Source organism: Numenius arquata, chromosome 2, assembly GCF_964106895.1.
Source record: "Numenius arquata chromosome 2, bNumArq3.hap1.1, whole genome shotgun sequence".
NCBI lineage: Eukaryota > Metazoa > Chordata > Aves > Charadriiformes > Scolopacidae > Numenius > Numenius arquata.
This window is the reverse complement of record NC_133577.1, coordinates 58,058,469-58,083,219: the sequence shown is the minus strand read 5'-3', so window position 1 is coordinate 58,083,219 and position 24,751 is coordinate 58,058,469. Positions and strand designations below refer to the sequence as shown.

Sequence of the window (24,751 nt, the reverse complement as noted above, 5' to 3'; positions counted from 1 at the left end):
TATATCATCCATATGTACATGTGTCATAAATATATGTCATTTGTGTTTGTATATATTAATAAAACCAGACCCTTATTGTTTCTGTAGAATGAACCACTGCTTGATTTACAAACTTGCAGAGGTTTTGAAAGGTGTTAATAAACTTCAGTGTGCTGTAGACAATGTTAAATTGCTTGCCAAAGCCCCAGGCTAAGTTGGTCTTGTAAAGCTTAAACCAGATCCTTGGAGCTTGCAGACAAATCCAAAGATCAAAAGAAAAAAAAAAGAGAAAAAATTAGAAATCAGATGCTCAAGAGAGAATATTCTTGCCAGTAACATGACAGAGTCAAGTTAATTCAAAGTGATTCAAACAAGAAAGATTTTTTTTTTTTTTTTTTTTAGGATATTGCTGGCCAGTTCTGCATCCTGAATCTGATTGACATATGATACTACTAGGCTGAATGAAGACATTTTGCACATGTTTTTGCTTTAAAGAGCAATTGCTAGGGGTAACGCTGGTTAGTTACAACATGGAGACATGCCAAACTATTCTGAATGAGAGTGGATTGCTGGCTATCTTGTGCTTCAAGGTTTGTAGGGCTGGGTGGATAATTAAACATTCCTGACATCGCTGTGTGGTCACATAAACGCATAGGGTTGGAGAAATTAATGTGGAAGCTTAGGCTCCGGCCGGGTATGCTGTCCAGTTCTGTAAATGGGGATTTCCACCACAAGAAATTGAATGAACTCCACAGCAGACTTTATGGGAATATCTTTGTCTATTTATTGAAATTTCACCACAAAAATTAATGTTTCGACATAATTTTTGGACATGGCTTTTTTGCCTTTTTTAAAATAACTATGTCTTTTCCATACAGCCTTTAAATCTATTCACCAAGTTTGCCACAGAGATTTATTAGTTTTTATCAATCTATAGCTTTCAGAATGTAGTTTCTGGATTTGTAGTTTTTGGAAAGATTTTTCTGAATGAAATCTCTTCTGTCCCACAAGGTGTTGATTCATTATTGAGAGCAACAGCAAATTAGCTCATTAATTTTTAACAGCAGTCTGAGCCTGCAGAGGCAAGCTTGGGTGGGGAAAGTCCTTAAATCTCTGTCAGCATTTAAGCTCTTTTTTTTGTTTGCTTGGTTTCCAGCCACCATGGTTGAACCTCCTGTTAGAGTGCCTGTTCACACTTTTGAGTAGCTTTAGTTTTCGTCAGCCTGTATATTTTGCATCAGATAGTTCAGCAACAAAATGCTTCCCAAGTTCTGTTTAAAAAAAAAAAAATCAAACCCAAGATGATTCTACTTGAATTTCCAACCTATTAGTGCATATCATATGTTCCTTCCCAATTGAGAAAGAAGATGAGTTTCTGAACTGGCTACTTTCCTGAGGATTACATGGCATTAGCACAGCGAGGGAGTGGGAGAAAACCACACAGACTAAAACAGCTGGCTTGAACTTCACCTGGCAAAACCGCTAATATCTGACACTGGTTAATCTAAGTTTCAAGTGTTCAGAACGGAAATTTTCTAGTCCATGTGCTGACCTTTTCCAGCCACCAATTATACCTTGTATTGAAAAACTCAAACTCTATTTGAGTTATGAAACCACGTTTTCAGCATTGGATCTCCAGCTTTATGGTGTTTAGGTCCACATAACTTTTTGATCGCTCCGTGCGTTCATGTGTGTTAGTGCTTCCTCGATTTTTTGTCAAGTGGAGTAAATTGAAAGATTCCCCCGTGCGCCTGAAATCAGGCCACGACCCAGCATCGCCAAGGGATGATTCGCATCAGCGTACACAATGTGTCAAAGCATCATGCCTTAATCCGGTGAGCGCAGTGACAGGGCTCATGATGTGACAAGGCAGATCAGTCGATGCTGTAGATTTCTTGCCAGTAATGGGAAACAGGGGTAAGAAATGTTGGGGGATGAAGAAAAAACCTGGTGCACAGAGAAATGGAGATGCCCCTCCACCACTGCCACTAATGCTGACTTGTGCCTACAGTGTGGGCATTGCGAAGCAGCTTGGAAATATATCCACATCTTCACAGCAGAGAGCGCCCACCAGGCCATTAACACTTGTTTCTAGTCTTTTCCAAATTGCAGTTGGTTAACTAGCAACTAGAACTTAAAGAAGTCTAAACATCTATGTCAGCGCTCTGTTTCAATAAACTTAAAAGTGGCATTGCAGGTTTTTTTGTATTGTCTTTCATGAAGGCATTTGCTTCCAGACTGAATTAACAAAATATGTTGTTTGACAGATATCATCTCAGCAGACAGGTTGCCTAATCTGTTTTATTGACAAATTGACTTATTATTTGATCAACTTGAATATAGTCTTCAAGATATATTTCTATTATAAAAAAGTAGATGGAACAGAGAATAATGTGTTTAGTCCATCATCGTCTTTCAGCTGTCATTTAAACACTGGTGTGTCTGTAAGAAAAGAAAAGAAAAGTTATACAGTTGTTTTGATCATGCTGTCAGAATTGTCTGTATTGTCTGTGGGGGAATTGCCTATGTAATTTCTTCTTCCTTGATACGATAATATATTGACCTCCCTCATTCAGTCAGAAGAAAGCAGGTTATGATGGCTCTACCCACCACCTACATGAAGTTTCATATTCTATCAGAAGAGAAACAAAGCATCTCTGGGAGCCAGAATCACTTATACTTCACTTCCCCGTGTTCTCTTTCAATGGGACCTGGAAACAAAGTGAAGTTAAAAGGTTTTCCTCACCAAAACCAGAAAGGCTTTAAAAAAAAAAAAAAAAACAAAAATAAATTTCTAGGCTGTTATGTTACAGTCTTTTCATTAAAGGGGGGGGGGGGGGGATTGGTTATGTTTTTTTTTTAAAGTCAGTGCATTGTACTTGAAAAGTTTAAAAGATATAAAGAATATGAAAACCTTAAAATCTGGATCAATTTGGTTAACAACGTAAATGTGACAGCTTTAAGATTGCTCAAACTGAATTAAAAAAAAGGTAGGTAGTCAATACAAGGTGATATTATTTTCTCCTTCTTGTTGTTTAATTCAGTGGGTAAGTATGTCTTTAGAGGGAAGTTGTATACGCTTTTGAGTCACAAAATCAGGATTTTTGATAAAAAGAAGCCCAAAATTGAAACAGTTACATTGTAATCTGAGAGCAAAACTGGGCCTTGAGCTGTACCACCCCTGGCCTTGGTTTAGCAAAGCACAGATCTGACTAATGGAAACCTGGCCACAGGGAAAAAAAAATACCCAAAACACCCACAATTTGCCCATCTTTGGAGTGTTTTTTTTCCTTCCTATTTTTTTTAAACTGCAGACATTTAATGCCATGCTTGCCTGAGAGCTTTTTCCTGTAGCTAATAATACTTTGCACTGCTGTAGTGCCTTTAATCCAAAGATCTCAAAGTGCTTTGCAGGCATTAATGAATTAAGCCTCATAACACCCCTTTGAAGTAGGTATTATTATAGCAGTCTTAGAGATGGGCTGAGTAATTTTCCTGAAGTTGTAGAGCAAGTCTCTGACAGAGTCAGGAATAGCCTGCCGAAGTCCCGCATCTCAGTGGCTTCTCTAACACCCCGCCATTCTCCCAGACTAAGACTCTTAAATCATTTTAATTTTAAATAATTACTTTGATTTACTTACTGTATTTAAGTCATATCTCTGTTTAATACAAGGGGAGGCATTGATTTATCCTTGGTGGGTTCGGCATTCACTGCCTGTGAAAGTTGCGCTGATAACGTGAAGTTAAACTGACACAAATCCCTGTGTGGGGATGCTCTTGTGGGGGGATAGGAGGGGCTCTTCAGGGCTTAGTTTGAGCCCCTGTCTTCAGGCACACACACTCAGCCCTGTACGGCTACATCAGCGTGGTTGACATCTACCCGAGTTGCCTGTGCATCAGCGCAGCTGCCTGAAATTACCAAATTACTGTTTTCTATAGGCAATGATCTGTAGTGTGAACGGTCCTTTATATGGCTAGAACTGCACCTATACGAGCAGTTTCCATTATTTGAGATGGACGAGTCCTCTTTCCTCCTTCCTGACATTCTTAACTAAGACTAAATGAATACTCAGGCTCCAAACCAAGTCTAACTTAGCTCAAAAAACCATTTGAGCTGCAGCTTGAATTGCCACACGGCACTGGCAGAGTTTTAACTAAAACTTGAATTTATACTTTTAATTATATTTTCAATTATGTATGTGCCATCTCAGTGCCATTAAGAACCAGCTGCACAGAAAGGCTCCCTTCTTGAAGTATTTTAGATTTTGTGGAGGGGTGTATCTTAGTGTGATTTTAACCTCTTCTTAATTGGTGGGGCAAGCCTGGTTTTTGGCCAAAGCAACTTTCTGTAACTTTCTCTGGCAGCAATTTTAGAAGCATCCAAAAAGGTAAACTGGTGTAAGCCTCCAAAGAAACAAACCCTTCAATAAATTCATACTCTCATGCCAAGCAGTTGGCTTTGCTTAGGTTAATTATTGCTCTCTTCAACTCCCTGAAAGGAGGGTGTAGATAGGTGGGGGTTGGTCTCTTCTCCCAAGTCACAGGTGATAAGGCAAGAGGAAATGGCCTCAAGTTGCGCCAGGGGAGGTTCAGGTTGGATATCAGGAAAGTATTTTACATGGAAAGGGTTCTTAAGCCTTGGGATGGGCTGTCCAGGGAAGTGGTTGAGGCACCATCTCTGGAGGTATTTAAAAGACAGGTTGACGTAGAGCTTAGAGACACATTTTAGTGATTTTTGTTTTGTTTTGGTTTGGTTTTATCAGAGTTAGGTCGGTGGTTGGACTAGATGATCATAAAGGTCCTTTCCAATAACCTAGACAATTCTATGATTCTATGATTCGTGGGTACTGCTGTCACACGCCTTTCAGCTGTACAGTGCTGGTGTGGCGGTGACAGCAGCGTTCCCTGGACATACAGTGCTCTGAGACAAATTCGGTCCAAGACAGATGAGGACTCTGGCTGAGCACTGGGTGCTTCCCCCGCTCCCAGGCCCCTGCTGTGCCCCAACAAGGCTGCTCTGCCAGCAGGAAAACAAAACAAAACAGATTAAAAAAAACAACAACAAGCACTGACTAATCCCTCAAAATGGCAGATGTAGATGGCTGCCTTCTACCGACAGGGTTTTTTTGAGTAGCTGTGCCAGGCAAGGCGCTGAGCAAGTGAGGGTGGGTGTCCATGTGCGTGATGGCACGTGGTGTGTGGGGAGACTGTGACCTGGCTGAACCTCAGGCTCCGCTGTTACCCAGAGCTTAACAGTGGCTGCCAGTTCATGCGACGAGAGGCTGGAGAGTCACCGTTACAAATGATACCAGGGAATCTGCAGGGTCTTTTCTGCATTAGCTTTCAGGTCAAATTTACTCATGGGAGAAAAACCCTTACAGAAACCCCGTGGTGTTTGCTAACTGCCAGCCTTGCAAATACAGCCCGGAACGGGGAAGTGTGGCTGCCACCCCTCCGCCTTGTGCAGCCTCGTTAGCGGGGAAGGTTTTGCAGCTGGGGCGTAGAGGATGGCTACAGCAGTGCCGACCCCGCCAGCCGTTCTGAATCAGGCCAATGATGCTGCAGCGCAATTTTCTTTCTCCTGTCCTTGGTGTTAGCTTGAGAGCAACCTCTGATTTCAGTATATGGCCATCAGTGCTACCGTAATACAGACATGAGCGTAAGCATCCCGGGGGCTGAAATTAGTTACTCCAACTGTCTCAAGCCCACCGGTCTCAGGCACTAGATTACTTTGATAAATAAGTTCTGATGAAGACATCCTACACTTTTCAGTATGCACTTTCCACTGGTTGGCCTGACAGCCAATGCCTGTTCTTCTCGCACGTTGCTTTTCTACAGTATTGATGAATATTTACTAAGTGAAAGTTTATTGACAAGCGCCCGTGCACTCTTTCTCGCTGATGCCAAAGTCACAGTGCTGTGATTCCTTGAGAGGCACGTATGCCTTCCATAACCTTTCATGGCTTCTCGGGGGGAGGGGGGGGTCTTTTCACCTTCCTACACATATATAGCTCTGTATGTTACTTTCTTGGTAGGAATGCGCTAATTGTCACACGTCTTTCTTTTTTAGATAGATTAATGTCATAATTATCCTCATTTTCTTCCTTCCTGCTACAGGCAATTGCTGGAACGCTTTAGCATTTTTTGAAAAGAAAAAAAAAAAAAAAGAAAGAAAGGAAGAACTCCCACCCCTCCACCCCCCACTTGTCTAGGGAAAGAATTGTCACCACTCCCAAGACTAGGCCATAGTATCACTTAAGCACTCTTGAAACTTTTTTTTCACTTCAGCTGCACACTTTGGGGTAAACTGGTTTTCATTCCCATATTTGCAAAGCTCAGCCTTGTCCACTCATATTACAATTTCGATACATCTTCAGCTTAGCTTTTGTCATGTTCTCCTAGACATTTTTCCCCCACTGGTTTAGGAAACATGGTTGCCCCTGTAAGGTACCAGACCAGCCCCACAAAAAGAGAAGAAATCGTATGTCCCTCCACTGCAGTGTAGGGCGGTGAGAAGGCTTCAGGTGGGCAGCGTGTGCCCTGCCAGCAAAGGCATAAGACAGCAGGGCTTTGACAGTGGTATTCCTTGATTTAGGGTCATATTCGTTAAAAGGGCAAAGAAGCAAAATGGTTGCCTTGGCTCAAATTGCAGGTAAGGTTTCAGCCACACTGAATACAAACTACACCGTAATTTGACAACCACACTGCCCAGCATGGCCAAGTTTGTTCCTCCTGCTTCTCGGGTAGATGGATGCTCCCCTCATCACATGCTGATGACAGTAGCGGATAAAGGGATTTTAAGAGGTTAAAGGATGCTGACATTTATTGGCCTGAGCCTCATGTTACATGGTTCTACTCAGGTTCACTTCCACTGCCGCTGGAGAGGTGCTGTATAGGTGCTACAGGCTGTACCACGAAGCTGCCAAAATAGACCTCTGGTCTGCTGATGCGATGTTTCAGGTGCCACCCTGCTCCCAGGAAGAGTGCAGAGGATCACCTGGCAAGCAAGAGAAGGGCAGGCAGGTTTGTAGGATCTCCACCAGCTATCTCCTGCTTTCCCAAATATTGCCTTTTCCCTTTAGGAAATCTGGAACCATAGAATGGCATCTGTCAAGCCGTAGGCACTTGAGAGTAAGCACCCATCAGAATAACTTACTGTCAAAAACAGGTACAAATTCATTTCATCCCACTTTGTGCCATATGCTGCTGTCAAAACTTCATGAACTGTTTAGGCAGCATGTTGGGACATTTTGACTAACTATGAGCAGAGCTATTTTTTCCATAGCTTTTTGTCATTGGCGTTTATAATTGGGTATTTCCCTGAATTTGCTCTGGGCTCCAAACAGACAAGCCTGTAGAAAGTGAACGTACCCTGGCAAGGTGGGCACCGGCCAAACCTCTGGATTCAGTCATCCCCATTCATGGGCACCCCAACTCTGAACTGGAGATTGCACTGTACTACATTGTTCAGGAACCAAGTTTTTCTTCTGTTTTAATGTCGATATTTTAAAGATGGGGTGAATTTTTTTCCTGTGACTTCATGAAAACCTTGACTTTTGGAGCAGACTGGTAAGCCGATTCTAAATCTCATTTTCTGCTCCTTGAGCCGGGCCGTTTTGTTCTCCTAATGAGAATATTAACTAACTAGCACACCCTGCGCTGTAATAAGTGGGAAACAGACCACAGGATAGGTAAAGAACACATTTGCTGTTTTATTGGTGCCTTGCAGGGCAATAATACTGAAAAAGGGGAATGCAAAAGAAACAAAAAAACAAAAACCAAAACAAAAAACCCAGGATGGTGGCAACCCACATTGTATTTTTTTTAAAGAGTACATCAACTCCTGTTTTTTTTTATTTATTGTGGCATGAATGATAACATAAAACCAAAACATGAAAATATACAACTTATATTACACTATGTGTTATGAACAAAATATAAATCTATAACTCTATGTTATATTTACATAATTATTTCTTTTATTAAATTTCAAGTGAGATGGTAGGTTGCACATACTTTGTTTTAAGCTCCAGGCATTTGATTGTCTCTATTTCTTTTCTATTTTCATTTCACTTGTAAAATCCAAAACGTTAGAAGGAGTAAGAGCTTTAGAGCCAATGGAGCTATATAAATACTGTTTCAGCAAACCAGTGACAAAAACACTGGGGAGTAGAGAAATCAGTCAGTAGAAAAAAACGAACTTGACATGTTCTTCAATCTGGGAAACCGACAAGTTAAGATAAAGTTGAAAAAATGTAAATATAAACCAAGCTAAACAGCCAGCCCATGCCCTGTGAATTGAGGATACACTTGAATCCACATCTAGTGAATTATAGACAGTTCTTTGCAAAATTGAAGGTATGATTCTATTGAAAAGTGGGCAGATAAAAATACTTCCTATCCGATACAACATGCCCTTAAACGTACGAGATATCATATAGTTGCCATTCATTCTAGCAGACAAATTCTTGCTAAGTAAGGTCTACGTTTCCACGGAGTATAATTATTTTTGATGTTACGAACGTGATGTCAGAGGCTTCTTCGGGGACAATAACAGCTCATCTCTTTGGATTAAAAAGAAAAAGCTCTGAAAATGTGCTGTAAAAAGGTTAAAGACAATTTACTTTCTAAAAAATGATTTAATTAAAGAGAGAGTCTACTGCAGTAACCAAATCTTTGAAATAATGTCTTCGAAGAAAGAATTTCTTCCATATGCATTCGTAATAAGAGGATTTGGTTACAAAACTAATTAAATGCTATAATAATAGCTAGTGTTCTTTTCTGGGGGCCTGATTAATATAGCGGAACGGTTAAATAAAGATGTTAAATGCACTTAAAAATCCTATTTTACTAATATAAGGCATGAATAAATTGAAAAAGGATATAGTCTGTGTTATTTAATTGAGCTTAGAAGCAAGTGCCTCAGTTTTTTTTCCTCTTTCTTTTCCCCTTTTCCCCACTGCTGGTGTTGTTCTTTTGTAAGCTTGCAAGATGCATGGCCTAAGCGGCTCCCCAGATTTAGGAGGAGGTTGTCTGCCCCCACCGTGTTGCCCCCCTGCCCCCGCTGGCAGCTCCCCAAGATCATCCTCGCTCACCAGGTTCCCAGGGAAGAGAAGAACAAAGCCCACCTCGGCGTTACGGCCTCGATGCGCTTTTAGGTTAATACGATCCTAATCTCTTCTAACCTGTTTTTTCTACATGCTCCAGGGCACAGAACCCAAGGAAAAAAAAAAAAAGAAACAAGACAAGAAGATCTTTTTTATAAATGTATGTTTTGCTTTGTTTTGGGGTTTTTTTTCCTAAGAAATTAAAGGGCCTCATAATCAAATCTGGTCTTCAACTACTGAAGGATATATGGGCGCTCATCCTTGGACCAACAAAACATTAGCACAGGCGTTAAGTATTTTGCTAGTTTGGGAACCCAGAGCCTTTTTTCCTTTTCTCTTTTTTAACATTGCTGCATCGGTTTCAACATCCAAATGCAGGATGTGTAATCGGCTGAAGCTACCCATTGGAAAAGCCTGACCGAACCCCAGGCTCTAGCGCAGTCTCTCAGACGGAAATGTGTATACGGTAACAAAATTAGTGTTCACCTGAGCCCTAGCCCAGGCCAAGGCAGCGAGCAAAGCAGAGCGCTCCCGGAGAAAGAAGGGCTCTGTCCCACCATCCATTGCCGACAGCAGAGCTTGGTCCCACAGCCCCGGCATGGGTGCTCCTCCGGCACGGGACCCAGACTGCCCACGGAGACGGGGCTGCCTCCAGGAGCACCTCCTGCAGCGCAGCCCCCGGTTTGGGGCTGAAATTTGGTCCCGCTGAAGTCAAAGGGCCTTTTTCCCGTTGACTTCCCCGAGGCTGGCTTTCCAGCCCATGCGTCTAACGCTTGCTCCAATCACGCCTGCCGCAGTGGCACCTACCTGGAGCTAAAACAAAGTATTCTGGTAGCCCAAAGTGACACAATTAAACCAGAGAGTCTCTATAACGTGGTGGAAATCAAGCATCCAGCAAATGTGAGGTGAACCCACAAGAGTCAGAAGTAATTTGTTCACAAAGACAGGGAACAAATTTAAAAGTTAAAAAAAAAAAGGAGCAAATATCTGTTTTCACATTGTACATAATAATGATATAAAAACAATTGTCTATTTTTTTTTTCCTTCTTATCCAAACAGAGTGCTTCAAAAAAATTGGCTCTAGATGACTGTTGTAATTAAATAACTAAAATGAGTGATGAGAGAGCAGAAGTTAATTAAGATTGAAAACAACACTCCCATTAATTCACTCCATCATAATAAACATCAGAAGTTGACATGGCTGGGGCCAAAATTAAAATAAAAGAAAGAGGAATGGTGTGAGCAGAAGAAGAAGCGATTTGTTTTCATATGTATATATATATATTTATATATATATAAAAAGGCAAGGTGGGGAGGGGTATCCATTTTAAATAGCCTAACAGCTTCATTTGCTGCACTGCCAAATTAGAACAGAATAAAATAAAGTTAAAAAAGGGGGGGGGATAAAATAAATTATACATAATTTACTAATCTGGGAACAGCTGACCATTATTATTATTATTATTATTATTATAACCATTACAACACTAGCAAGAAGAGGCAGTTCAACTGAAAAAAAAAAACAAAAAACAAAAAAACCAGTCATAAAATACAAACAAAAAGAACCCTCTCTGACATGGAGGATTTGATCAGCTACTCCAAGCATAACTTCAGAGCAAATCTTCTGAGAGAGAGAAAATAGAAAAGAATTTTTCGAGGCAGAGGTGGAAAACCAAAAAGGGGAAACAGGAGAAAAATGAAACGGATGTTGCAGGGTAAAACTATCCCACGTCCAAACCGCTCGTCGGAGTATTGTCCTAAGTCTTCAATGGCATTCGCTTGTTTGCTTTGCGCGAGGTCTGCAGAGGTCAAGTTACACTTCAAGTGGGGCTTCAAGAGGCAAAGAAAGACCTCCCATGTCTCCTTCCCAGCCTCTCCCCCGACCTGCCCCTTTCATCCTGCACCTGGGCTGAAATGACTGACTGCACCAAGGGCTAAATTTGCCTGATGGAGGGACTATTTGCAAAATCAGTGTTGCCAAGTATACTGCAGACCATGGTTCTGGTGAACGCTTGGGCTGGGATCTCACTGGCACTAACATGCACAGGGCTATTTTCGTAAGTCAAAAGTGGTAACGATAGCCATGAGTCTCTCTGTAGGGGCTGGGATTTACCAGGGAGCGACGTGAATATAAAGGTGGCACCCTCAGTTAGAAAACTGACTCAGAGGAAGGCTTGTGCCTCAGTACAATCCTAAGACTTTGCTTCCCAGGCCAGAGAGGAGCTCCTGGGCAGCTGATGTTTGAAATTAGAGGTAGCCTTTTTGGTCGGTTGGCTGGTTTAGGTACAATGCTTCTGTCTTGCTACACAAACCCGGGTCCTCTCCTTCTACAGGAAGATCAGAGTGAGGAGATGAAAAGAGACTCTTTGATTCACCTGTATTTACATTATTTTTTTCTGAAATAAAGGGTAACCTTCAGTTACCTTACTGGAAATACAAGAGGCTAACTTCAGCTCAGGGTTACAGCTGTGTAAATCCACCTTCCTCATCTGGTTGCTGGTGCCCAAGGAAGGCAAAACTGCCCAAGCAACATACCTAAGGGCTCTAGAACAATACCAAAAATATTATAGCCCAGGAGAACAATTTTTCACTTGTGAGAGGCAGCAGCTAAGGAAACTCAGCACCGCAAAGGTCTGGATTCTTACATGGCAACTTTGAATATGGAAATGTCTTCATAGCTATTAGCCCTCCTGCCTACACAAACAACCCACTGATAAAAATAGATTTCTTCAAGTGCGAAGGAGAAAAAATATCAGTTTAAAATAAATCGCCTTTTGAATCAGAGATCAGTACTCAGCCACCCTGAAGGTAGAAGTTCATTAAAACTGGACATCACAGTAACCTAATTATGCTCAGCGAGGAGGTAACATTTCCAGTTGCCCTGTCCTGTGCTGAACAAACCACATTTTGGATAAGCCTTTTTCATGTTGTTTATGCTGCCACTTGAAGTGTAAATTAAAAGCAAAGGCTCTTTACAGACCAAGTCATTTGGAGGGTGCGGGACTTCATTCTGGAACATGCTTTTTGCTCACGATAGTCCAATACTATTCTTATTAGTACCATAAACACGCACACATGAAAATCCAAGATCATAAAATATTTTTTCTCTAAATTTCTTATGTCTCTCTCTCTCTCTCTCTCTTTTTTCACCTGAGAACGGCACCTACAGTTTCCTTTAAAAAGCAAAACCAAAACCAAAAAATATATGTCTAATCTCACCAGCTGCTGGTATACCAGGATCTTCAAGGGATTGTCTAAGATACAACACTGTCCTAACTTAAGACAGAGCAGGAAGCGAAAGAAAAGCAAAAGAAAAACAAAACAAGAAGAGACCAACAACAACAAAAAAAAAAAAAGCAAATTGGACTAGTTCAGCGCTTTAGTACAAATTTGGCACTTGCTCAAAGACTCAGTATGGTGTGCAACTGATGAAGAGAAGTCCTCTCTTGAAAGGAAATAATTGCTTGTTGGGGTTAACAGAAACAGACTCCCCACTTCCTTCCTTGCCAGCCACGCGCACAGGCACACACACACACACTTCTGACCCAGATTTGCCAGGGAGGAGGAGGAGGAGGAGGAGACGGGGCAGGGGGAGGGGGTCAAAGGAATTTTATCTTTTTTCTTTCCTGTCAGGTGCATTACCAAAAAAAAAATTATTTCTCTTTAAACTGTAGCACAAAACAACAAAACACATTCACAAGCCACTTGTTGGCACTGTGTACCTGAGTGAGAATTTCTAGAACATTGTAGAACAAACAGCCATAAAGTTTATTTGAAAAAAAAATAATAATAATAAAAGGTCGACGGGTAAGACTTCAGTGCTTGGGTATAGCAGCTGAATTACTGGCATTATTTTACCCATAGCTTATATCATTCTGTTGTTGTTGTCGTCGTTGTCTTCGTTTCCTTTCTTCTGAGCCTTTTTTCTTCTGATGCAGGCTGATGTCTATTAGTCAGCTGATGTCCCAACTAGTTAAGACTAACAGTTAAAGTAACAGTCAGTGTATGAGAAAGTTAATGTGCTTGGCCACTGGCAAGGATAAACCAGATGGGGCTTTATTTACTTTTTCTTTTCTCCTTGAAGTCCTGTAGGTCACGAGATATTTGGACCCTGATCAGTTGGCTTGCCCCGCAATGTGATTTTCACTGTCACTGCCATAGTCCGCATCGGGGTCATCCTCTTCCTCATCGTATTCATCGTAGATTTCTCCATTGACGTCATCGGTCTGCATCTCTTCCTTGATATGAGGCTCCTCGCCTTTGATGCCGTAAGTGCTCTGGATGACGGGCATCCCGGGCTCCGGGCTGCTGGACACGCTCGAGTGCTCAGAGGGCAGATGTGGGGAAGGCATTCCAGCCATGGCGATGGCTCCTGGGTAAACTACGCCCGCGGTGGCAATGGGAATCTGTGCTTGTTGCCTGCCGTGGAGAAAAGTAAGAGGACGTTTAAATACTGGAAGGAATAAAGGGAGGGCAAGCACAACAGCACTTTGCAAGCCCATAGCATACACTCTTGTGCATTCAGAGGAAGCTCCTGGATGGCCCATACAAGACAGCCCTTGCACCAATATTCCAGACTCACCAACTGATGCTTCTGAAATGAACCAACCAACCCCAAACCAACTTCACTGATAAGAAACCCCCATCTCTGTAGCTGTGCCTGAACCACACAGCTTCAGCTTGCCTGCTTGTGACACAAGCCTCTGTACTGGGTAAACTGGATGTCCCATGAGCTGCCAGCCAAAAAGAAACACTTTTCAATTGTGGTCCAACTTAAAAAACACAGATTTTGAAAATCTCCCTTTTAAATAATCCAAACTGCTGGCAGGACTAGACATAAAAGTAATACATTGCCAACATGAGAGATGCAGCGTTTGCACAGGAATGGGGAGGTGCTGTGGGAAAGTACCAATGGATCCGTAGAAAGCAAGGCAGGTCTCTCCAAAGAGGCACTCCACGTTCACTCAGAGACCCGGACATTACTAGGGAAGGGAACAGTGGGCTTTCTGGGGGCAACATGGGTTTACAGGATGATCACTAAGGGCCTCCCACTGGAAGGTGATAGTTTCCACAGTGAGCGGCACTTGTGAAAAGCAGAACCTTTGAAGGAAGGTGGATAAAATTGGAAAAAGGCAGACTTAAAACGGAAGCATGCATTATTTAAAAATAAATAAAAAGCAAGCAAGCAACATGGGCATTTGAGAAAATCCTCTACAGGATGCCTTTATACGGCATCTAAGCCTTGGAAACCTGTCTGCAGTAATGAAAGAAGAATTATTCCAGGCCATAGAAATTCCCTTTGCATCAAGAACACTAGCTGTGTTATACCAGTGTTTGTTTCCCTGAGAAGCTTCAGGGTCCCAACAAGCCTAGAGGTTTAAAATTCATGCTCCTTTTGTTTCCTTGCTGCATGAAGTAATTCCATTGCAGTAATACTCTTCAGTACATGCTGCACATTGTAATGTCATCAGCGGTGTGTCCATCTGCACTGAAAAGCCTTGCCACAGGAGACAGGGCAGAGTCTCTTGAGATGAACATTCTTAATTAAGAATGAAACCCTCCCCTGTTCCCCTGCCTGCCTGTGCCCTGGCTGTACAGTAAGCCTTGCACAGTACAGTGATCCTGAAAGGCTCTCCTCTGCCAAACAGCTTTACATTTGTTTGGAATTGCTTGCTGCATTTTCAGATACTTCCTGCCTGCCGTTCGAGCGAGGCCTCCCTCCACACAGTCCTTATTTCCACGTTTCTGAAACAAGCAGAAGTTGTCTCAGCTGAAGACATAGCTCTTAAAGTAGGGAGCGGATCTAATTTGCATTTTATTCTTAATTCAATAGGAAGGCTTTTGTTTTCTGGAGTCAGCATTTCTGTAACAAGATTCAGCACACTTAAATTGCTTTTAATATTTAACAATAGGAACACTTTGCACTTAAATGGTGCTTTTCAGAGTGCTTTTCAAATATTAAATAATTTAAGAATAGTATTTTTCCACTTCTATAGGATGTCCACTCCAGAGGATCTCAAAGCAGTCCTCAGATACTAATGTATTAGGGCTCTCAGCAGCCCAGTGAGGTGAGCTTACCCTACCACCATTATAGATAAGGACACGGAGACATAGAAGAATTAAGTACAAGAGTTGCAAAAACGTGCCCTGTCCTTCCCACTGTAATGCCTCCAGCCAGGCTTTCAGCATGTCCCAGCAGCTGCCACAGCCACAGCTCTTGCAAACCCCATCACATATTTTGGTGCCCAGGCAGGAGCTGGACTGGTGTTTAGAAGTTTAGCCCTAAATGACCTGTACCAGGTGATGCAGCAGATGGGGAACTAAAACCAGGAATGCATCTGTAGTGCTGTGCCTGCCAGCATCAAACGCTGACCCCGCTGCAGTCATCGGCTGCTTTGTCAGTAACTCCTATAAACATTTCAGCCCAGGTTCTGTGCTCTAGTGCCCCAGTGCAAATTATCTCCTGAAACGTCTTGATTTCAATGTCAGCCTTGTTTGGAAAGCAAAATTATATGCAGAATGTTACAAGGTTATTTTTTTTTTCCCATGATGAAGCATGCATGTTAACCAGATAAGCAGTGTTTTGGGGACTCTGTTGCCACCTATTCTTTTTCCAGAAGGCCCCCCTCCTCTTTTTTTTAATCTCTTGATGCCAAATGTTGGCTGACTTCCCTGTGTTTGTTTCAGTGCTTACCATTGGGATCACTGGACCTGCCAGCGCCACAGGGTTAAGCAGCTCAAATTTCTCTGCTGAGCAGCTTATTATAACAATGTGCTCTGTAGCTGTTTAAAACACAGTCTGATGACACTTAACAGTTGCTGGACAGATATTCTCTCCTTTATTGCTCCTTCTAGTCATTAACTAGAAGGATGTGCAACTCAGTTAATATTAAAACAATTCCAAATTCAGGTGAGATAGAACACAAATTCCATTATTTTTGAGGGTCGTTCTTGTTGCTGGTTTTGCTTTTTCTAAGACCACTATGTAGTTTTTAATTTTCTGGAGTGAATACAGAAATATTGCAGAATATTTGATTACTTCTGATTCTTTTGATCTACTGTAACCAAAACCAAGGAACATTTGCAGAAGGAAAATACATCTTAGTTTTCTAGGCAGATTTTAATCTAAGCATATCAGGCTGATCTATTATCTGTTTATCAGAACCAGTTTTCTTGAAAGTTATGCTCAGCACAGAGCATTTAGCTTACTGTACTGGAAGACACTCCCTAGTATGACAAATGCTGTCACGAACAACAATGCAGATAACTTCATGCCTGATATGAATTAACTGAGCCAAGTCCATATTCCAGCTCAAGTTCAGTATATTCAGCAGTCTTTTTGCAGACCACTTGTTACAGATCATACTGAATGCAAACTTGTATTTTTGTCTTTTGGATCATCAGGCACTACCATAGATTCATTCAGATATACTCTCTGAGGCCTCATAATAAAGTAATACTTACAAGGCTTTATTACAAGACTTATGTTTCATTGGAAAATGTTAGGCTTTTTTTTTTTTTCTTTTGCATGATGAGAGTGGAAATGAGACAGTTGGCCAAAGCTGTAAGATGAGTATATAGCAGAGCCAATAAAAAAATCCCTAACTGCTAACTTCCTCCTGGAACACATTGTTTTAAAGTACAAGCTTCATATTCTGTTAGCAATATAGAATGTTCTTGCCAATAAAATATAACATTTACCACACCAAATTAAGAATTCTTCCTGAAATTTTTTTTTGCTGAAACGAGCAGTAGTTTTTAAAGGTCCCATACCCAACATTAAAATACTGCCTCATCTCCTGGCGTCTGTTGCGCATGATAGCCTTGTACTCGCCAATGCGTAATTTTTTGCCATCTACAAGGCAGGTACGCTTCGGCCTTGGCTTGTATTTGTAGTCTGGGTATTTCTCCAGGTGCTGCTTGCTGAGTCGTGCCTGTTCCTCATAGTATGGCTGCTTCTCTAGGTTTGTCATAGCTTTCCAGCGAGAGCCTGTCAAAAAAAAAAAAAAAAAAAAAAAAAGAATGAGAAATGAGATTCTACTCTTCCACAAACACTGAAAGGCAGAGAAACAAGTAGGTCACCCAGAACAAGATACCTACAGTCATAACGCTTTGGGCTGGGAATACATCAGAGCTTCTAGACAGGGGTCAGGTCTTGTTTATATTTGACTGGTAAACCTCTTGGCTATGGCCAAGAGGCAGAGAGAGGATACTGGAAGTTTTGACTCAATATTTTACTGAAACGCATCTACATTAAAATGTTTTTCAGGTGGGAAGTGAAACCACCATCCCGACAATGAGAAAACCCTGACACTTTGTTTTAGAAAATACGGCAGTGTATTTAAATGGAATGGCCAAAGAGCCCCTAGATACACAGTCTGCTCTGCTAATTCCCCCCCACTTCTCTTTGGCCATGGGTCCATTTTCATCTCCTCTTCTGGAGGAGGCACCAATTCCATGTGCTGCAATCTGGTCACTGTGCTCCACCACAGCTGAATCAAGGCATAAACTCCGGATATGCACGTGTCTACGGCTTAGTCTTTCATGACAAATAACATATCTTTCTAGCTTCCACATTTGTGAGAAGCAGAATATGAACTGATCGTAAATGCTGCTGGGTACAGGAGCCTACAAAGACCCTGAAGCAATGCCTCTAAGAGCTATAAACTATCCCATATGTCTCAGTGGGGTTTTAACTCCAAGACCAAATCCTGGTGAATGCTGCCAGGTCCAACTTAAAGAATTTAGTATGTGTCATGAAGAGAAGAGCTCTGGGATACTGGCATACCTCTCCACAGAGCTGCACTATGGCTTCATTGTTGGCAGCCCTCTGACACTGCCTATGTTAGTGTCTATATTTGAGCTAGGGAAATAACGAAGACTTTACAATTATTTTCAAATGCCTCCTGAAAATTACAAACTAATATTTCTTAAAAGGATATAATATGGGAGCAGAAAGCAAAATTTCTTGAATCAGTTATCCTATTTTATTTTTCCATGAACTACAGAAGTGCTTCAGGGTAAGATACATTTCAAATAACAGGAACGGTCCAAGCTGTGAAACGTGTGGCCTAGAAGGAAAACTTTATTGGAAAATAGTCAATTTTCCCATTGGAAAAAAGTTTGAATAGTTTCTCAATTTAATGGGTTCATAATGTCATATGTCATACTTGACTTCTCTTGTTCTTCATTTTTTATGGTTACTCATACCATACTTAGCTCATGCTATTACTCAGGCGGGTCTTAGCTCACTGTGCCCCTAAGACTCACAATATAAAGAGTGTAGTTACCCTTCCCAGGAAAGAAAACAGCTTGGTTCCCTCTAGAAAGCCTCCTTCTGATCATTGACACCATTTCCCCCATTGCTCTTTGAATCTTTATTCCACACTGCAGTTTGGGCTCCCGGAGTGAAGGGCTAACAGGCTGCTACAGCCTGACCTCACACCTAGAGATAACCAATTCATAAATAACCATGTCTTTGTTCTGAAAAGGAGCAACAGACATCCCTTGCATAGCAAACATTACTTTGCAGTCAAAAACATAATTTTTCATGATTTTTACAACACATCACACGCAGAGATGTTCTGGAATGGGAAACGGTTAAGTACATTGTTATTAGCTTACGTACAGCACCGTATTAGTGTGACTAGATGGCTTCTAGGATTTGGACTAAACTGCATGGCACTTTGTATGTCATACAGACGTAGTAGCTGTGCACAGGGATCTGTGGCAGGGCTCTATGTTATGCAGGGCAACAAACTGCTGTGGCCAGAATCCTGGTCAGCAGCTTTGTCTCCTGCAGAGAAATTATTCCAAGCTTTTTTCTGGCAGAGCAAGCGATGCCAACTTTCCACACGTAGTACCTCCTAGGTTCTGGGCTAAATGACACAGTGATAAACATGTGGAGACCGCCAAACCACTGAGCACCTACTAATGCTGGAAGAGGGCAGATTTAGACTAGATATTAGGAAGAAATTCTTTACTGTAAGGGTAGTGAAGCACTGGAACAGGTTGCCCAGGGAAGTTGTGGATGCCCCATCCCTGGAAGTGTTCAAGGCCAGGCTGGATGGGGCTTGGAGCAACCTGCTCTAGTGGAGGTGTCCCTGCCCATGGCAGGGGGGTTGGAACTCGATGATCTTTAAGGTCCCTTCCAACTCTGACCATTCTATGATTCTATGATTCTAAGATGGAAACATAAATAGGGCCTGTGTTGAACGATGTCAAGAATTCAGGGTAAAGCCTGTGAGCTGTACAGGAAGATGCCCAGATGTAGGCCTACCTTCAAATTCCGCCTCAGAGACCCTGGCACACAGGCGTTTTAGCATATGAAGAAAATCATAAAAGTTAGTCTAAACCCAGAGTTTTCTAATCACAGACCTGCTGTAGTGCCACTGGCTTAGCAAAACAGCCCCAGTCCCATTTCCTGCTGATGAATCAGTTTTTATTTATGAATAATAAAGTTGAAAACCTCAGTCTTTAAGCAAATCTTGACAACTGCTTTAGATGCTGTGAGGGAACCTGCAATGTAGGACCTCAGAAATAATTTTAGACAGATGGACAGACAGAAAGGTAGAAATTAAAACCAGTTGTTTCAAAATTGCCATGAAAAGGTTCTATCCCAGCACAATTCCTTTTTCATTGCACTAGCTCACTTGCTGCAATCCTACAGTCAGATCTGGGCGGGCAGATTCTTACCCCCTCATGTGAAAAGATCTGTAAATAGTGGGTGAAGTTAGTCAAACACATAAGTCTCTGCAAGATCAGGGCCATAAATCCTGAAATTTTGATGCCTAATATTTGTACATACAGTTGCACATACAATATTTATACATAAATGTCATTTGTTATGTTTTTCCTTCTTGAGCTGCAAACTCAATACAACAAAAACCCTGGCAGTCTCACCTCCCTTCCTAGCAAATTTTTAATAGCTGCCTTCTGCAGTGATACCTCCTCTTACTATGACTTTACTGTTTTTACAAAATATACTAAATATAATTTACTAGTATGTTTTGAAGTATCATAAATAATTTAACAAACATTGCTGTCAAAATAAAATTTGAAAAAGGGCACATTTTCTGATGATAAACCCTTGTTTTTTACATTTTATTATTTTCACGTATTTTCTTAGTAATATACAACATCCAATCAGCGCTCTGATTGCTCTTTATCTGAAATTTTGAAGGTTTGAAGAATATGTGACTGCAACCTTTGAACCTGCACTCACAGGCAAGCTAAGCTATGAATGAGTATCGTCAATCAACACACTAAAACTGGTTAAAAATGCCTTGTGTTTGGACAAAATATATTTGTAATAGCTTTATCTGCCATTGTTTTATGTGTCTATAAACACACATGGGCAGGCACAGGTACCAAGCCCAAACAAGGTGTGATTGAAGAATCTTGAAAAATCCTTCCTTTTAAGGGAAGATTTATACTCTTGGGTGAGCTTTCTGCCCACCATCTGTGTTAGAAAGCTTTGAGTGGGTCAGGTATGCAAGGCTTTTCTCCTTGACTATGAAAACAAGAGCCTGTTCCCCTCCCCGGATGCATACATAAAGCCAAGCAGGATTCTTGCACCATTCTCCCTCGTCTGGTGGCTGAAGCATTTAGAAAACAAATGAGAAAATTCATAGATTCATAGATTGGTCCAGGCCGGAAGGGACCTCCAAAGGTCATCTAGTCCGACCTCCCCGCAGTCAGCAGGGACACCCCCAACCAGACGAGGTTGCCCAGGGCCTCGTCGAGCTTCACCTTGAATATCTCAAGGGAAGGGGCCTCAACCACCTCCCTGGGCAACCTCTTCCAGTGTGCCACCACCCTCATCGTAAAGAACTTGTTCCTAATATCCAATCCAAATCTCCCCTTCTCCAACTTAAAACCATTGCCCCTCGTCCTGTCACTGCAGGCCTTTGGAAACAGACCCTCCCCAGCCTTCCTGTAGGCCCCCCTCAGGTACTGGAAGGCCGCTATGAGGTCTCCCCGGAGCCTCCTTTTCTCCAAGCTAAACAACCCCAGCTCCCTCAGCCTGTCTTCATAGGGGAGGTGCTCCAGCCCCCTGATCATTTTGGTGGCCCTCCTCTGGACCCGCTCCATCAGGTCCATGTCCTTTCTACATTGAGGGCTCCAGACCTGCACACAGTACTCCAGGTGAGGTCTCACCAGAGCAGAGTAAAGTGGCAGAATCACCTCTCTGGATCTGCTGGCAACACTTCTTTTGATGCAGCCCAGGATGTGATTGGCCTTCTGGGCTGCAAGTGCACACTGCCTGCTCACGTCCAGCTTCTCGTCCATCAACACCCCCAAGTCCCTTTCCTCAGGGCTGCTTTCCTGCATCCCCCAGTCTGTATTTATACCGAGGATTGTTTCGGCCCAGGTGCAGAATCCTGCACTTGCTTTTGTTGAACCTCATGAGGTTCATCTGGGCCCACCTCTCCAGCCTGTCCAGGTCCCTCTGAATGACATCCCATCCCTCTGGTGTATCGACAACACCGCACAGCTTGGTGTCATCTGCAAACTTGCTGATGGTGCTCTCAATCCCTCTATGTCGTTGATAAAAATGTTAAACAGTACCGGTCCCAGCACGGACCCTTGAGGGACACCACTTGTCAGTGCTCTCCATCTGGACTTCAAGCCACTGAGTACCACCCTCTGGGTGCGACCATCCAGCCAATTCCTTATCTGCTGAACAGTCCACCCATCAAATCCGTATCCCTCCAATTTGGCAAGCAGGATGTTGTGAGGGACTGTGTCGAAGGCCTTACTGAAGTCCAGATAGATAACGTCCATAGGTCGTCCCTTATCTACTGACCTAGTCACTCTATCATAGAAGGCCACTAGGTTAGGCAGGCAGGACCTGCCCCTAGTAAAGCCATGCTGGCTATCTTGAATCATCTCCGTGTCCTCCATGTGCCCAAGCATGGCTTCTTGGTTCTAAGATTTTGCAGCGCCAAACATGCCTCCTACCCTCAAAGTGAGCTGGGGCAGTTAGAGCTGTGCCTACACAATGACTGTGAGGATGGCTGTAGATGCCAGCTATTTAAGTCCAGGGCAGAAAAAGAGATGTCCCCATGTGGTGCCCTGGCACTTGTGCTTGGGCACACACATGTGTGTGCTAGGTGGGGTTAGGAGCAATGCTTATCGCTGATCTTAAATCAAGTTTTTCTGATAAGAATTTTCAGCTCTTTGTAATATTGCCTAACTTCTAATCCATTAGACTGACATTTTTTAGTCTGAGTATCTGAATCAGGCTGGTTTTATGTTTGAAAAATACCCTCACATACACGAACACTTGTATAATGTATAGGTATGTGTATAGGCTTGTATTCACACACTCATCCACAAGAGAGAGTTTCTGCAGGTAGTATCCAACTTCATCGTTTCCTAATCTCTTTATGCAGATTTCTCAGTGAAAGTAATTAAAATATTACAAAAATATCTAAACAATGCATTATTAAATTGATAGGGTCCAGCAGACCCATTTTAGCACTTTTTTAACAATTTACTAAAAAAAAATCATTATCCACAAGTTTAAGTTGCAATGAACAGATGGATGACAAACGTATGCACAGATGAATTTAGTGACAAATCCATGTATCTAATTTTTATGCTCAAAACATAATACCACTGTGTCAAACAATCCCTAGAGAATTCTAGCGCCGGGAAGGGCACCTCCTCTCATTTTACTATAAAAATGACCCTTGATTGGTGACAACTCCATCTAAGCTACTCTCCGTGACAACGAGCTCTCTGACCTCAATGTGTAGCAGTGCTGCTAAAAAACTGGTAAGGAAAAATTGTGGCTTTCTAATAAAGAGATCCTAATACCTGGCTGAACTGTAAGCTTTTAGTTGCTCTCCCTACGCCAGTTAACAGAGAGCTCCCTGCTGACTTCAAAAGACTGGCCTTTTGCAATCGAGGGAAGACCTTTGTAAGGTTTCTGTCAAGAAAGAAGACGTCAGGACATCCCCCTCCATTGCATAGGTGGAGTCAAAAAATGAAATGTGATGCTGGAAAGAAATAGAAACATCATCTCTTACTGCTTCAGACCTTGCTTTCCCCCATATCTGGCAGCAAAACAGAAAGAGTTTGGAGTCAGCTATACTGTCTGTCACCTCAACAGGATCTGTAATGAATTTGCACATTTTACTCCAACTACTGTATATCTAATCAGAAAAAGATGTCCCCATATCTCCCTGATCTAGCGCCAAATAGTAAAAGGTGATTCCTTATGTTAACAATTTCAGCAGAATGGCTTATTAAAACCAGATTTTAGGGTATTATAAAATGCTTAGAAGCCCTTTAAAATGTCAACCAGGATCCCCAGAGACTGCGTAAAATGTCAGCCCAGCTCAAGCGCCTGTTTTAAGCAGAATGAATTAGCAGCGTGCTGTCGGAGGTTGTTATCCAAAACAATCAGTTAAGAGGGAAAACATCAAGCTCTCTTTGTACTTTCTATATGAAAAGGGCCATTCAGAATGATCCTGTAGATTTCTGAAGCTGATTATTTAAAAACAGGTTTAACCAGGTCTACTCTCAATTTAGAAACAGACCAAAACTATTACTGCCCTGTCCTCAGCCTAATCACATCATACACCTCTGACCAGTATAATCCCTTTTAACCAGTATAAGGTTATTTTACCATCAACATAACCAATTTAGCCTTCTAATCCTGTTCCTATAACTAATCTAATCATCTCGTACCACCCTTTTAATCATGGGTTAATATCACCCCATCTGCCATCTACAGCCAATACATTCTGCCTCTCCGACCAATTTTTTCTCATTTCCACTTGCCCCCTGCTAACTTTTCATAAAGCTACTCTCACCAAGATGAACTTCAAACCTCTGACCAGTCTAAACTCAGCATATTTACCAGCTCTGCAGCTGGTTAATTCTGCCATTACAATTATGCTTCATCTCCCAAGCTGTCTGCAAAACCAATGAGACCTGCAGCCCAGGTAAACACATTCCTTGCTTAAGCTTCTGCCCACTGGCCTGAGGGACGCTTAGGTCCTGCAACACAGTCTTTATCAGTAAAAATGCAACACCTCTGATTTGGTCACGGAGTTTTTATTTTTTTTTCCTGCAGAAAAGTAATTCATTAGCCTGAGTGATCCTCATTGTTCACTTTCTGTATCATTCAACGTGTCACTTAGGACAGAATGTGGTCCCAGGAATTTGAGCAAGTAGTGAAAAGTTGCAAGATTCTGGCATGAAATTCAGTAGATGATGTTAATGACAAGTATCGCTTGGGATGTGAAGAGAAGAGGATATGGAAATTAGTTCTGATGTTTCTTTTTTGATTTCAGGATTCTTTTCAAAATATTCAGAATAAAAGCAGCTTGTGATAGAAATCGTGTACTAAAGGGAAATCTAATGTAACAGGAACATAATAAAAACCCTTTAAAACTGTCAGTGTATAAAATAAAGGGATGTATTTAAGGATTTTTGTCCCTATGGCCATTGATTTGAACAGAAAGTGCTATGGCACAAATCAAATACTGTGGTGTGCTACCCACAGAATCTAGTTAGATGAAATGTGTGGACAAATAAACAATAGCAGTCATTTTGTGCTTGTTCCGCAGCCTAATGAAATGAACTGCTTCTGTCTATTCAGTTCATGTTTTCACACCAAAACCACCACCACAATCTCAGCAATTACAAAG

The 24,751-nt window shown here is 42.0% G+C and overlaps 1 protein-coding gene across 5 annotated transcripts in view; it reads right to left on the bottom strand.

Annotated features, from left to right (window-relative positions):
• Positions 1-13,015: 13,015 nt before the first annotated feature.
• The window catches only part of SOX5 (SRY-box transcription factor 5), a 493,077-nt gene continuing 481,341 nt past the window's right edge, over positions 13,016-24,751 (bottom strand). For all 5 annotated transcript variants that reach the window (XM_074144406.1, XM_074144405.1, XM_074144407.1 and 2 more), the window contains 2 exons: positions 16,860-17,076; positions 13,016-13,505 (listed from right to left, as the gene is read on the bottom strand). In XM_074144406.1, coding sequence (XP_074000507.1) covers positions 13,202-13,505; positions 16,860-17,076 — 521 coding nt within the window. In that variant the 3' untranslated portion in view covers positions 13,016-13,201. The remainder of the gene's footprint in view (positions 13,506-16,859; positions 17,077-24,751) is intronic.